Here is a 12,002-nt window from a genome sequence, read left to right as displayed (position 1 = left end):
TTATTTAATGAATTCATTTTTTGAGTGACTAGCGTTGGGGCAAAGGAGGTGGCCAATTCCATGGCGAATCTGCTTGGTCTTGACACTGTAAATAATAGGATTCATCACAGGAGGTGCCAGTAGGTACACATTGGCCATGATAACATGGATGAGTGGGGAGCTGTGTTTGGCAAAGCGGTGGGTCATAGATATACCAACCATGGGGACATAAAGCACCAGAACAGCTAGAATGTGGGACAAGCAGTTGTTGAGAGCTCGGAGCCCCTCAGCCCTGGAGGACACCCCTAGGACACTTCTCAGAAGCATTGCATAGGAAAGCACAATAAGCAGAGGGTCCATTACAATGATGAGCAGGACTAGAGCAAATCCATACCAACTGTTGACCTGGGTATTAGCGCAGACCAGGTGAATCAAATCCTGGTGAAGGCAGTAGGAGTGTGAGAGAAGGTGGGAGCCACAAAAAGGCAGGCGCTTGAGTAGGAAAAGGGAGGGAAGAACAGCCAGGATGCAGCGGCAAACAATGGTGAGCCCAATTCTACCAATGACCTTATTGGTAAGGATGGAAGCATAACGGAGGGGATGGCAGATGGCCACATAGTGGTCAAAGGACATAGCCAGCAGGACAGAGGACTCCATAAAGGAGAATCCATGGAGGAAGAAGAATTGGGCAAAGCAGGCCTCAAAGCTGATTTTATGAATGTTCAACCAGAAAAGTCCCATGGTGGTGGGCAGGGTGGTAAGGGTGAGGCCTAGGTCAGTCAGGGCCAGCATAGAGAGAAATAGGTACATGGGCTGGTGGAGAGACGGCTCTGCGCGTATGACGGTGAGGATGGTGGTGTTGCCTATGAGAGAGATGAAGTAGAGGCAGCAGAATGGGATGGAAATCCAGATGTGGTAGCCCTCACATCTGGGGATGCCCATGAGGGTGAAGTACAATGGATCTTGCGTGATGTTCATAGCCATCCTGGAGGAGCGCGAAGCCTCCAGTCTGCGTGTTCCACACTGATGTTCTCATCAGCACGAGCCTGCTCCAAGGTTGTTTTCTAATGATTAAGTACAGGACACAACAAGTAGGTGTTTGGTATTCAACTGTGACTTCCTCATTCATAGATTTCCACTTACTGAAAGCTCATTTTTCAGACTTTCATGTCCCGTGTTGTGTACAAAACATTAGATTTATGCTTTTTGCAAACCTCTGGTGTCATGCATCCCAAGACCTCCTGTATGTCTATCTCCTTGCCTTCACATTTGTATTTATTCACCAAAAGTGGCCTAATTAATATTTCCAATAACTTACAGATAATCAAATCTAAAAGCTTCATTCGTTTTCTACCTAGTATCATAGGAAAACAATGTTATACTATTTTATCTTATTTGCTTGGATGGTAGTCGGACTGAGACAGCAAAGTATCAAAGTGATGCCCAGGTTTCTTGCTCAAGTGACCATAAGTTACAGTGACAATTATTTTTATATGGGGCACTAAAGTAAGAGGACAAACTCAGGTTGGTTTGTGCATGCTGGCTTCATCATCATAGAAGCTCAGAAGAATTACAAGCAACTGCGTAGAAGGCCTGTTAGGAGAGGCAGAACTCTGCCAGGAGTTATGGGAATCTGGCATATTTTAGGTAACTCAGAACTGAGGCATTAATATGACATAAGCAAAGATTTAGAGTGAGGACAGAAAGAGGCCTAAGGGAGCACCATAAAAATGTAAAATTAACTGTAGGCAGATGTTGAAGAACAAAGCAAAGGAGAGTATGAAGGACTGTCAGAGAGCAGGGAAGAAAACAAAGAAAATAAAATTCAGAGACCAAGCAGTTAAAACAGGGTCTATCTCGATTTGGGGCTGCTCTGATAATCAGTAACATGAATTATTACAAAGCATATGTGCATTTTAGAAACAGGAATGTCACCACGTTTTTGAAAGACATCTTGGTAGGACAATTCAAGTTAAAGTGGCTTAAGGGTGGATTAACAGGATAGTTTTCTTGGATTATATATTCTTATAGAAGGAAATGTACTGCCCTCTAGGGCCTGAATGCAGCCTTTATTTGTTTTATTTTGTGTGTGTTGTTTTGCTGTTGGCAGTAAATCCATGGTCTTAAACCACTGTAAGGCAAGCACTCTACCCCTGACCTACGTTGTGACCTTTTAAATAATGTACTTTTAAGACAAGTTCTAACTAAGTTGCCCAGGCGGATCTTGGATTTTCCATCTTCTTGCCTCTTTCTCTGAAGTAGCAGGGAATACAAGCATGTGTTACTGCTCCTGGACAGAGTTTTTATTCTCTAAATAAACAAAAATATAATGACTAAATGAATTATTAATTTTATGGCATTCTGAAAATGAACGCTCTTTCTGTCCTTAGGAGAAAATCAACAATACTTAACGAGTTCCCAGGATGCACAGAGTTCAGGCATGAGCGCCTTTTTTTTTTTTTTATGGCACCAGGGATTGAACTCAGGACCCTGCACTTGCCAGGCAAACACTTATTCTACTGGGCTATCTCTCTGGCCCCAGCCATGAGATCCTTAATGAGTCTACATTGCCAAACTAAGAACTCATGGATGAGTCATTTAAGTCAACAATTTCTAAGAAACAACAACAACAAAAAAGTAAAATGGAGTTAATGGCAAGACAAAGATAAAATGGACTTTCTGAGTTAGAAAAACATAAGAGGATTAAAATATATATTCAGAAATTATTTCACTGAGTTGATATAGTTTCAAACATATGAAATCTGATGAGGAAAAAGAAATTTGGACGAACGTCTAGAAATGAACTACAATGAAAAAGCCAAAATTGTAGACAAATTATAGAGGCTACTAAAAATCATCAAAGAATTAAATAATAAAAGTTGAGATTTTTCTCTTGGGATTTAAGTATAAATAAAAAAGAGACCATAGAAGAAGTTTATAAAAACTTCTAGCACTAAGAACTAATATCTTGAGTAATACAACTGAGGTGCCCACTTCCAAAGGCCCTGGAAGAGCACCCTGAAGCCCTCACAAAGCTTTAAGCCAAAGGAAAAAAAAAAAACAGCTTTAAGCCAGAGAGTTAATCATTTTGTTGCTATTGTTGAGAGGAGATGTGAAAGGACAAGAAACAGGATGGAATTAGGGGAACCCACAGATTTCCTGAAGAGAATCAGGTAAGAAATGTAGGTGTGTTTGCAATTATGTGTGTGTGTGTGTGTGTGTGTGTGTGTGTGTGTGTGTGCAGCATGAATGAGAGGAGGACCCAGACCGATGCTTGCATCAGTCAGAAGTCTATCAGAGAGAACCCTAAAGATTATACTCAATCATTTTGCCCCCAGGACAGAACTAAAACCTTTAGGATACAAAAACAGAAGGAAGAAAGGAAAAGAAGGATGGGGAAGAGAGCGAGGAAGGAAAGGCCAAGGCACAAGATCAAGGAAATCTTGGTAATGCTTTGCCTGCACTTCAGGGCCATCAGTTCTACTTGCTCAAGTAATCTCCAGAGAGCTGAAACTCGGAGGCACACTGTACCTGGTGCAGGGTGCAAGGACTTGGGCATCAGGGTGGGCATACTTAACCTAACCTCTTAAGTTTGTCCCACAACTGCGCTTGTGTGCCAAGATGTATTCTTTGCGAGCCCTTAACTGGTTTCTGTTCATTCCTCATTCACATTTGCACACTCCCCTCATACTTCCTTCCATGTGGGACATCGAAGGAAACCTTTTCAGGGTAGAGAAGAGGACCAGTGAAAATAGGAACAGTGGGGGTGCATCCAGTAATGGTCAGTTTTCCGGGCAAGGTTCTGATAACACTGAACAGTGGGCACTGACAACACATTGGCATTTATGGCCACAAGCGTGGTGTAGCAGAGAATAAATACAATAGGACCAGTCTTTTTATTCCTCAAGAGCACTTGATAACTGTCCCATGAAGTGCTTCAGGTCTCCTACCTGTCATAGGTCACTCTAGTCTCAAATCCTCCCGGTTGTCTCTCAAATGGGTCTGCTTAGTTCTGCCCTTGGCTCCATGGAGCACCCCCCTTCTTACTCGCCAAGAGACCCCCTTCGCTTATTGCTGACAAGCCATAGAGCCACCCAGCTCACCTGAGTCTTTTTTCTCTGTGTTCTTCGATGGCCTTGCTTTGTGTTCTCTGCTTTGTGTCAGCTGTGCTTATATGTTCCTGGGGATCACTGGCCTGGATGCAGGAGGCAGGGGGGGCTTCTAGAAAGGTGTTCATTTTCCTAATGGAATAGGAGCACTGTGCTCTGAGGCCCAAGGCCCCATGGGAGCTAACTAAGCAGATTCTTGGTTGTTCAGGCGAAGCATTGACAGCATAACAAGAACTTACTCTTCAACTGAGACAATGTGAATTGATTCTGGATTGGAAACAACTTTTCTTGAGCTGAGCAATGTTCCAGCAAGGATGGGTTATTCAAGAAGACCTGGGTAAAAGTTAAATGCTGAGGGTTGGCCAGATAGCTCAGCAGACTAGAGCATCTGCCTAGGCAGGCACAGGGACAGGGGTTTGATTCCCCAGCATGCCGTGCTGCCCTGCCTCCAGGGCATGCTGAGACTGAGACTGGGCATGGTGGCATGCACCTGTAATCCCAGCACTTGGGAGGCTGAAAATGGGAGAATCACCATGAGTCCAGTCTGTGTAGTGAGACCCTGTAGACCTTGTACTAAATACATAAAAAAAGTTAAATGCTGAAGATTGTGTATTTCAAGGAAGTATTGTACACACCGCATCAGGGAGATATTATTTTTAGGGAATGAAAATTTAAGCTTACTGAAAAAAATGCTTACTGCTTGCAGTTTAAATATGAAATTTTATGAAGAGATTCCATATTTTATCTCCCCGCAGAGAGAAATCAAGGTGGTTTATGTGGAAATATTTTAAGATTATTACCAAAAATACAAAGCCACAACATAAAAAGAAGATCTCTTGATTTCAGTGAATACTTTGGAAAGAAGAAAATTAATAGTAATAATAAACGTCTTTGTTTTCCTCGCTGGTAGTGCACCTGCAAGCACAGTGAACATTCCCAAAACCCGGTAAACTTTCTGTAAGAAGCATGGCAAGCATCAACCCCACAAAGTGACACAGTACAAGAAAGGCAAGGATTCCCTATGTGCCCAGGGAAAGCGGCGTTATGACAGGAAGCAGAGTGGCTATGGTGGATAGACTAAGCTGACTTTCCAGAAGAAGGCCAAAATGACACAGAAGATTGTCCAAGGCTGGAGTGTGTTGAGCCCCACTGCAGATCCAAGAGAATGCTGGCTATTAAGCGATGCGAGCATTTGGAACTGGGAGGAAAAGAAAGGGCCATGTGATCCAGTTTAACTTTTCATGTTTTGTTTTATTGTGAAGACAATAAAATCTTACTGTGTTCACTTTGAAAATGAAAATAAAAATAAGTAAATGTCCCTGTGATACCATTTCCCGACAGTCCTATATGTGCCAGAAATTGAACTCCTTATCATATGGACATGGGAAGACTTTGTGGGATGACCAGGGCAGGGGCCATATCCCAGCAGATGCTGTCTCGGTGATAACTAATACTTTCCCACATACTTCTGTGGCCTATCTGGTCCTGACAGGGATTGTGCAGTGTTGGAGCACAGTTGTCCTTTAATGACCAAGTTTAGAGTTCCTGTGGCCTGGGGATGTCGGAGAGGTGTCCCAGATCTGGTAGATCCATAAGGCAAGTGGGACTTCCTCTCAGTGCCCTACAGGAAATAGCTGCTCTATCCAGCACCTTTTCCGCAGAAAAGCTGGAGCTCAGCTCAGGCAAGAAAGGGCAATGATGTGTCGCCCAAGGAAGATGAATCTTGGCCTCTATGTGCAACCTGCTTTGTACAATTATTCTCCCCAACCAGTGTGAATCAGCAGCTGCTTCATTACTCCTTGTGTAACTGTCCTGCTCTTTATCACTAAAGGCCCGGAGTGTTGGCTTCAAATATGGCTTGTTGGTGATTTCTCCTGTCTTTCGGCCTCTCTGGGTATTTGGAGCCATTCTGCATCTGCGAAGCTCTACCTCTACACCATTTCCACTGCTTTGGAAGGAAGCTTGTGGTGGCAGAGCAGAACATAAAGTTAGAAGCCGTGAGAAAGAAGACATTAAATCACCCATCAGATTTAGGAAAGGAAGACTTTATTTCTGATTAGTACAATTTATAGAGTTCAAGTAAAAATTTTCAATATGTGTACACTCTTGAATTATGAAGAAGTATAATGTTTTCAGTAATACTTTGTTAAAATATGAACATAAAATTGATCATTATTAATACAAATGTGATGAAGAATGAATGAATTAGAGTTTAAAAGCAAGTTAAATTCTTTATTTGAAGAGGATACCAGATATTTTGAATAAAATTGGACTTCTAGACTATTCGTCAACATTTTCTCTGACTGACAGATGTTGACTTTATAATTCCAGAAAAATGTGAGACATGCTTTAATGTTAAATTTTAAATTTAAATGTATGATGGAGGATAGAAAAGAAGTTTATAAATCAGAATACGTGGACTAGGTAAGTTGAACACATACTTATGCACATGTCAATCCTAATACACATATATACTTATGGTGAAAAATATAATGTGGGAGAAAATAGCTGATGTAAATTTTTCAAAAGGAAAGAGTGAAACAAATGTGTATTTGGTAATTGGTTTGACAGACCAAAGAGGTATGGAATCTGACTGCAGCGAAATGAGGGAAGAAGTTAACTCAAATTTTATGAAATCAGGGCACCTGGAATTCAGGGAAGACGAACACATGTGGAATCCAAAATAGGATATTTTGTGGCCAGGGAGATAGCACAGTGGTCTAAGCACCTGCCTGGCAAGCACGATGACCCGGGTTCCATCCCTGGTACCATGCCAGCCACTGAAACTGGATGTGGTGGTACATGCCTATAATCGCCGAGCTGGTGAGAGTGAGATGGGAGGATCAGTCTGGTCTGTGTAGTTAGACCCTGTACCAAAAAAATAAATTAAAAAAATATGATATTTTGTGCAATCCAATATACATATAAATTAGATGCAAGTGCTCTGTCACATAAGCAGTCAGTTATCATACTTTCATTATTAAATTATTATTATTATTATTATTTTGGTCATTTGGAGACAGGGTCTTACTCTGAAGTTCAAGCTGGCCCTCATCTCACTTTGTAGCTCAGGCTGGTCTCGAATTTCCAATGATCCTCCTGCCTCAGCCTCCTGAGTTCTAGGATTATAGGCCTGCACCACTACACCTGGTTTATCATACTTTTAAAAATGCTGGATGTGCCAGCCTTGCCCCTGGGGGCACACTGAGAGGGCGACTGATTGGTGGCGAGCCCCTGTAATCCCAGTACTTGGGAGACTGAAAACAGAATGATCACTATCAATCAGGTCTATGTAGTGAGACCCTGTAGACCCTGTAATAAATACATTTTAAAAAAAAAGAATGCTGAAATCCATTACATTTAATACATACTTTTATTGGTGCATTATAATCATAGATAAAAGTAATTGTGTTTAAAGTATATATTGTGCAATAATTATCACAATCTGAATACACAGCAATTTTATTATATGTTCTGTAGGCGCTTGAAAAGAACATGTATTGCGTAACTGGTTATATTTAATTTGATTGTTAATTAAACAAAACTTCTTTAGTAGTATAATGAGATTTTAAAGGGCTACTGATTTTTCATTTTTGTTCTGCTTTGCTTCATCTGCTACCAGTAATAAGCAATGGAATCTGTTCTGATCATTATGAATGGACTTACTTTTGCAGCTCGGACGACTGCCCTTTTACATCAATCCTTTGAAACTGCTGGAACTGCTTTTCATTTCATCAGCCATGACTTTTAAAGTGATAAATTCCTTAGAGGGGATGATGGTAACAACTATGAGGCTGAATTCTTTAGGCTGCTTTATCTCCAGAGTCATGACCTTCACGTTCTCACTGCCCAGAGTGTGCTCTGAAGTTACTTAAAATTATTTCTCTAGCCTTTCTAACAGTCCTTGCTAGGCAAATTGGCTTGGAACAAACAATATTCACCTGATAAGTACAGAAATACCTATAATATTTCACACATTTTAAGTGTTCTACATCTTAATAAAATATCAAAGAGTTGTTTCCACAAGTGTCTTGTTTAATTTTCTCATTGTTGAGACAAAGTACAGGTAACCCAAAGTAAAGGGAAGAAAGGTTTATTCAGCTCATGGCGTGTAGAGGTTCAGTCCATAATTAAGTGGCTCCCAGGCAGGGTGGTGTGGCAGAGGGCACCACAGAGGAGTCACTTCATGCTGGGGCAGAAGGAAGCAGAGCAAGCAAAGAGATGTTAACAGCATCTTTCTGCCCCTTTTATCTTATCCAGGCTACGCAAGGCAGGTAGTATTTACCTCCATAACGCTAGGGCCCTTAGGCCTAGCATGGCACCATGAATCAATTCCAGTGCCACACACTCTAGATCCAGTCGCCTCTGAAAAAGCCTCATGTGTGGCTGCTTGAGGCTTTGGGAGGACATCTAGATACAAGCCAGAATAAAAATTCTATGTTGTAAATTACAATAATAATCATAGCGACAGATTTCTCAGACACAAATCTGACTTTTCCTGAGTCATATTTCAACCTGCTTGTTAGTATTATTAACCAATTTGTAACTGTTTTCATGGTACATTGTGTTTTTAGGATTCAGCTTGCCTGGTCCTGAAATTGTCTCTGAGTTGAGACTTCAGAACAACAGAGGAATAGAGGTTGGAAGGAATGGAGCCAGATGAGCATCTTATGTGAAAGAATGATTCTAGGATGGAACTGAGAAGCGTACACTAAGTCAACTGACTTCATAAACAACTAAAGACAAACCAGCTACATTTAGACTCCATGTTTTCAGCAGCCTTAAATACAGAACTGAGCACATTTAAGAATCCTGGAGATCCACCATGCAGTCTTAGGAAAAGGAAGGGAGCTGATCAGATTCTCACTGTCCACTGAGCCACTTGGCATCTTAACTTTATCATCTCTTCTGCATCTCTCTACCTGTGGGATGCCTTTCCCCAGATTCTCTAAAGATATTTCTTCTTTTCATCTGAGGGAATAAGCACTTCCTGATTACTCTGGCTACCTGTGGGGTAGTTCTTCTTGTGTGTTACCTGCTCAATTTTTCTTGGTAATTTGTCCTTGGCCTCCATAGACTCTGAATAGTCATGAATGGGCTGTATCTCCTACTATGTGGTTGTAGGCAATTTCTTATACTAATCACTTCTGTGAGTCTACCTCCATGTTCCCACTTCTTCATAAATCCAAGCTAACTACTGAAATGTTTAGAATTTATGACCGAAGTTTTATTTTTTATGGTGAACTTTTTAAAAATTTATTTTATTAAGGGTCTACAGCATCTACAGGGTCTCACTATGTAGATCGGACTTGTAGAGATCCACCTCTGTTCAGCCTCCCAAGAGCTGGGATTACAGGTGCGCACACCATGCCCAGTCTCAATTGCTGTTTCAGTGCCCCCCAGGGTCAGGCTGGCACCACATGCTGGGGGTTGAACCCTGGCTGCTGCATCTGCCTGGGCAGGCACTTTAATCTGCTGAGCTATTTGGCTGGCCCTTATGGGGGATTTTAATGCCTGTTTGAAATCAATTCTAATCAATCCTGTTATTACAGGATGTTCAGTGTAGAAAAGGTTGGAGATTTTCAGGGTAAAATACTTTCTGTGCTCCGTGAGTGGAAGCAACCTTGTCCCTTTTGTCACCCCTTTATCTTTAGGGCCTAGAATTTGTGACTGACCTACTGAACGTGTTCAGGAAAGTCTACTCAACCAAGTACAAAAGAGTGAAGGGGTTTGAGCTTTTGTTCAGCTGATGTACATTCCTGGTTGATAGCTCAGACTCTGGGATCTGAGCAGCTGGGTGCCCGTGCTAGCACTCAGATAAACAGGTTTGAGCATGATGCTTGCTATACCAAACCACCAGCTTCTCACCTGAAGAATAATAACCGCATCGGTGCTCTCTCAGGGTGTAGTAAAGACTGAAATATTAAAGTCCTTAAGATTACTTTAATTTCTTTCCCTGAAAATATAATTGTAAAATGTTTTATTATTTAAATTCTTAGAAAAACATGTCTGATCAGTTAGAGATTCTTAACATTTATAAAGAGGACATTGACATTTCTTGCATCTGGGTGGAAAAATTTTAGAATTTTGAATAACAAACACGATTTATAATTTTGGGGACTCCTAACTTGATGCCTTTGTGAAATTATGTGAATGCCGTCTCACAGCCTATATGGGATGGTTCCCAGAGCTAGCTGCTATGTTGCCCTGCTATGGAATTCAGAGACAATAACTCAAGAGAATATAACACACTTTACCTCCCCTGTTTTTAACTCAAATGGCTGAACAGATTTCTCAGGATACCCTATAACTCTCAAATTCTTTTTTCTTATGAGGAAGATTCTGTTTCCATAAACAGTCTTTCCTGTATTCCTGCTCCAGGTCTACAAGGTCATAGAAAACCTCAGGTCACATAGTGTACTTTAACTAACTAAGATATCGTTAGTTCTTTTTATTTTTGGATCACACATAATTTAATAGCTTTGTACCTCTCCTCTTTAGCTCACTGCCAGATCCTGGGGAAATGCCTGTTAGACACTATGTCTTAAGGTAATTTCTGTTATATGAGTAAGTCAGCAACACGTGTGATTATAGGGGAAACCAAAGCTCCCTTTTTACCGTGGCCTTTGACTACACTCTGGCTCTTTTCTCTGAAAGCATTCGGACGATGCTATGACTGATCTCCTTAGTCTTAATGCTATAGACAATGGGGTTGACCACAGGTGGGAAAAAAAGGTACGCATTGGCCATCATGGTTTGCAGGAGAGGGGACACTCGGTGTCCGAAGCGGTGCACCATGGACAAGCTAATCATGGGCACGTAATAAGCAAGCACAGCACAGATGTGTGAGCCACACGTGCCGAGCGCTTTCTTCCGCCCTTCTCCAGTGGCAATGCCCAGTACAGTGTAGAGTATGAGCCCGTAGGAGACCACAATGAGCAACGCATCCAGCCCAAAAGTAGATGTAACAATGAAAAGTCCATAGATATTGTTGACAGAAATGTCCCCGCAAGGTAGATGTATAAGGTTGGGGTGGAGACAATAGGAATGGGAAAGGGCATTGTGGCTACAAAAGGGCAGTCGTTGTAAGAGGATGGGCAGTGGAGCCATGAGCACCGTGCTTTTCAGAACAAGGATAGCTCCTGTGGCAAAGATGCGGGGCAGTGTCAGGATTGTCGTATAACGCAGGGGGCAATAGATGGCCACAAAGCGGTCCACAGCCATGGCCAGCAGCACAGCTGACTCCATAATGGAGAAAGAATGGATGGAGAACATCTGGAGAAGGCAGGCTTCAAAACTAATCTCAGTCACACCAAAAAGAAATATGCCAACCACTGTAGGGAGGGTGGATGCAGAGACACCAACTTCAGCCAATGCCAACATGGCAAGAAAGAGATACATGGGCTGGTGCAGAGCAGGATCTGTTCTGATGATGTGGAGAATGATGCCATTCCCGAGGAATATAATGATGTACATCAGGCAGAAGGGGATAGATATCCAAATGTGCTCTGCCTCCAGCCCAGGGATACCCACCAAAACGAATGTCATAGGGAACAATCCCGAGGAGCTATTGGAATTCTTCATGTTGCAGTCTCATGCCATGAGATCAGAGCCACCTCAAAAAGGAGAAGCAGACTGGTGAGAGAAGATTAGGAAGAAAGATTATTGGCTTGGAGGAAGAGGAAGCCAAGAGCAAACTTAGATTCAAGTGGACAAAGATCTCATTTCTGAAAACTAATAGGAGACCCTCTCATTAGGAAATTCCTAGGGTGAAAGGTTTTACTGTTTCCATTAAAGGGAAGTTTTAGGCTGACAGAATTTATGTACATTGTGGTGCACTTTGTATCAGTTAAGAGAAAAGTGGCTGTGTTTTGTTGGTGTGGAGATGTGTGACCAGAGAAAACTACAAGGAAG

At 41.9% G+C, this 12,002-nt stretch overlaps 1 protein-coding gene and 1 pseudogene across 1 annotated transcript; both read right to left on the bottom strand.

Moving 5' to 3' along the window:
* Positions 1 to 963, bottom strand: LOC101565566 (olfactory receptor 51Q1). Its single transcript, XM_012517104.1, has one exon. The coding sequence runs from the start codon at positions 961 to 963 to the stop codon at positions 1 to 3; it is 963 nt and encodes a 320-aa protein (XP_012372558.1).
* Positions 964 to 10,718: 9,755 nt separating this feature from the next.
* LOC101565165 lies at positions 10,719 to 11,672 on the bottom strand (annotated as a pseudogene).
* Positions 11,673 to 12,002: the final 330 nt, after the last annotated feature.

Source organism: Octodon degus, unplaced genomic scaffold, assembly GCF_000260255.1.
Source record: "Octodon degus isolate 3935 unplaced genomic scaffold, OctDeg1.0 scaffold00146, whole genome shotgun sequence".
NCBI classification, from domain to species: domain Eukaryota; kingdom Metazoa; phylum Chordata; class Mammalia; order Rodentia; family Octodontidae; genus Octodon; species Octodon degus.
This window is presented reverse-complemented; position numbering and strand designations above follow the sequence as displayed.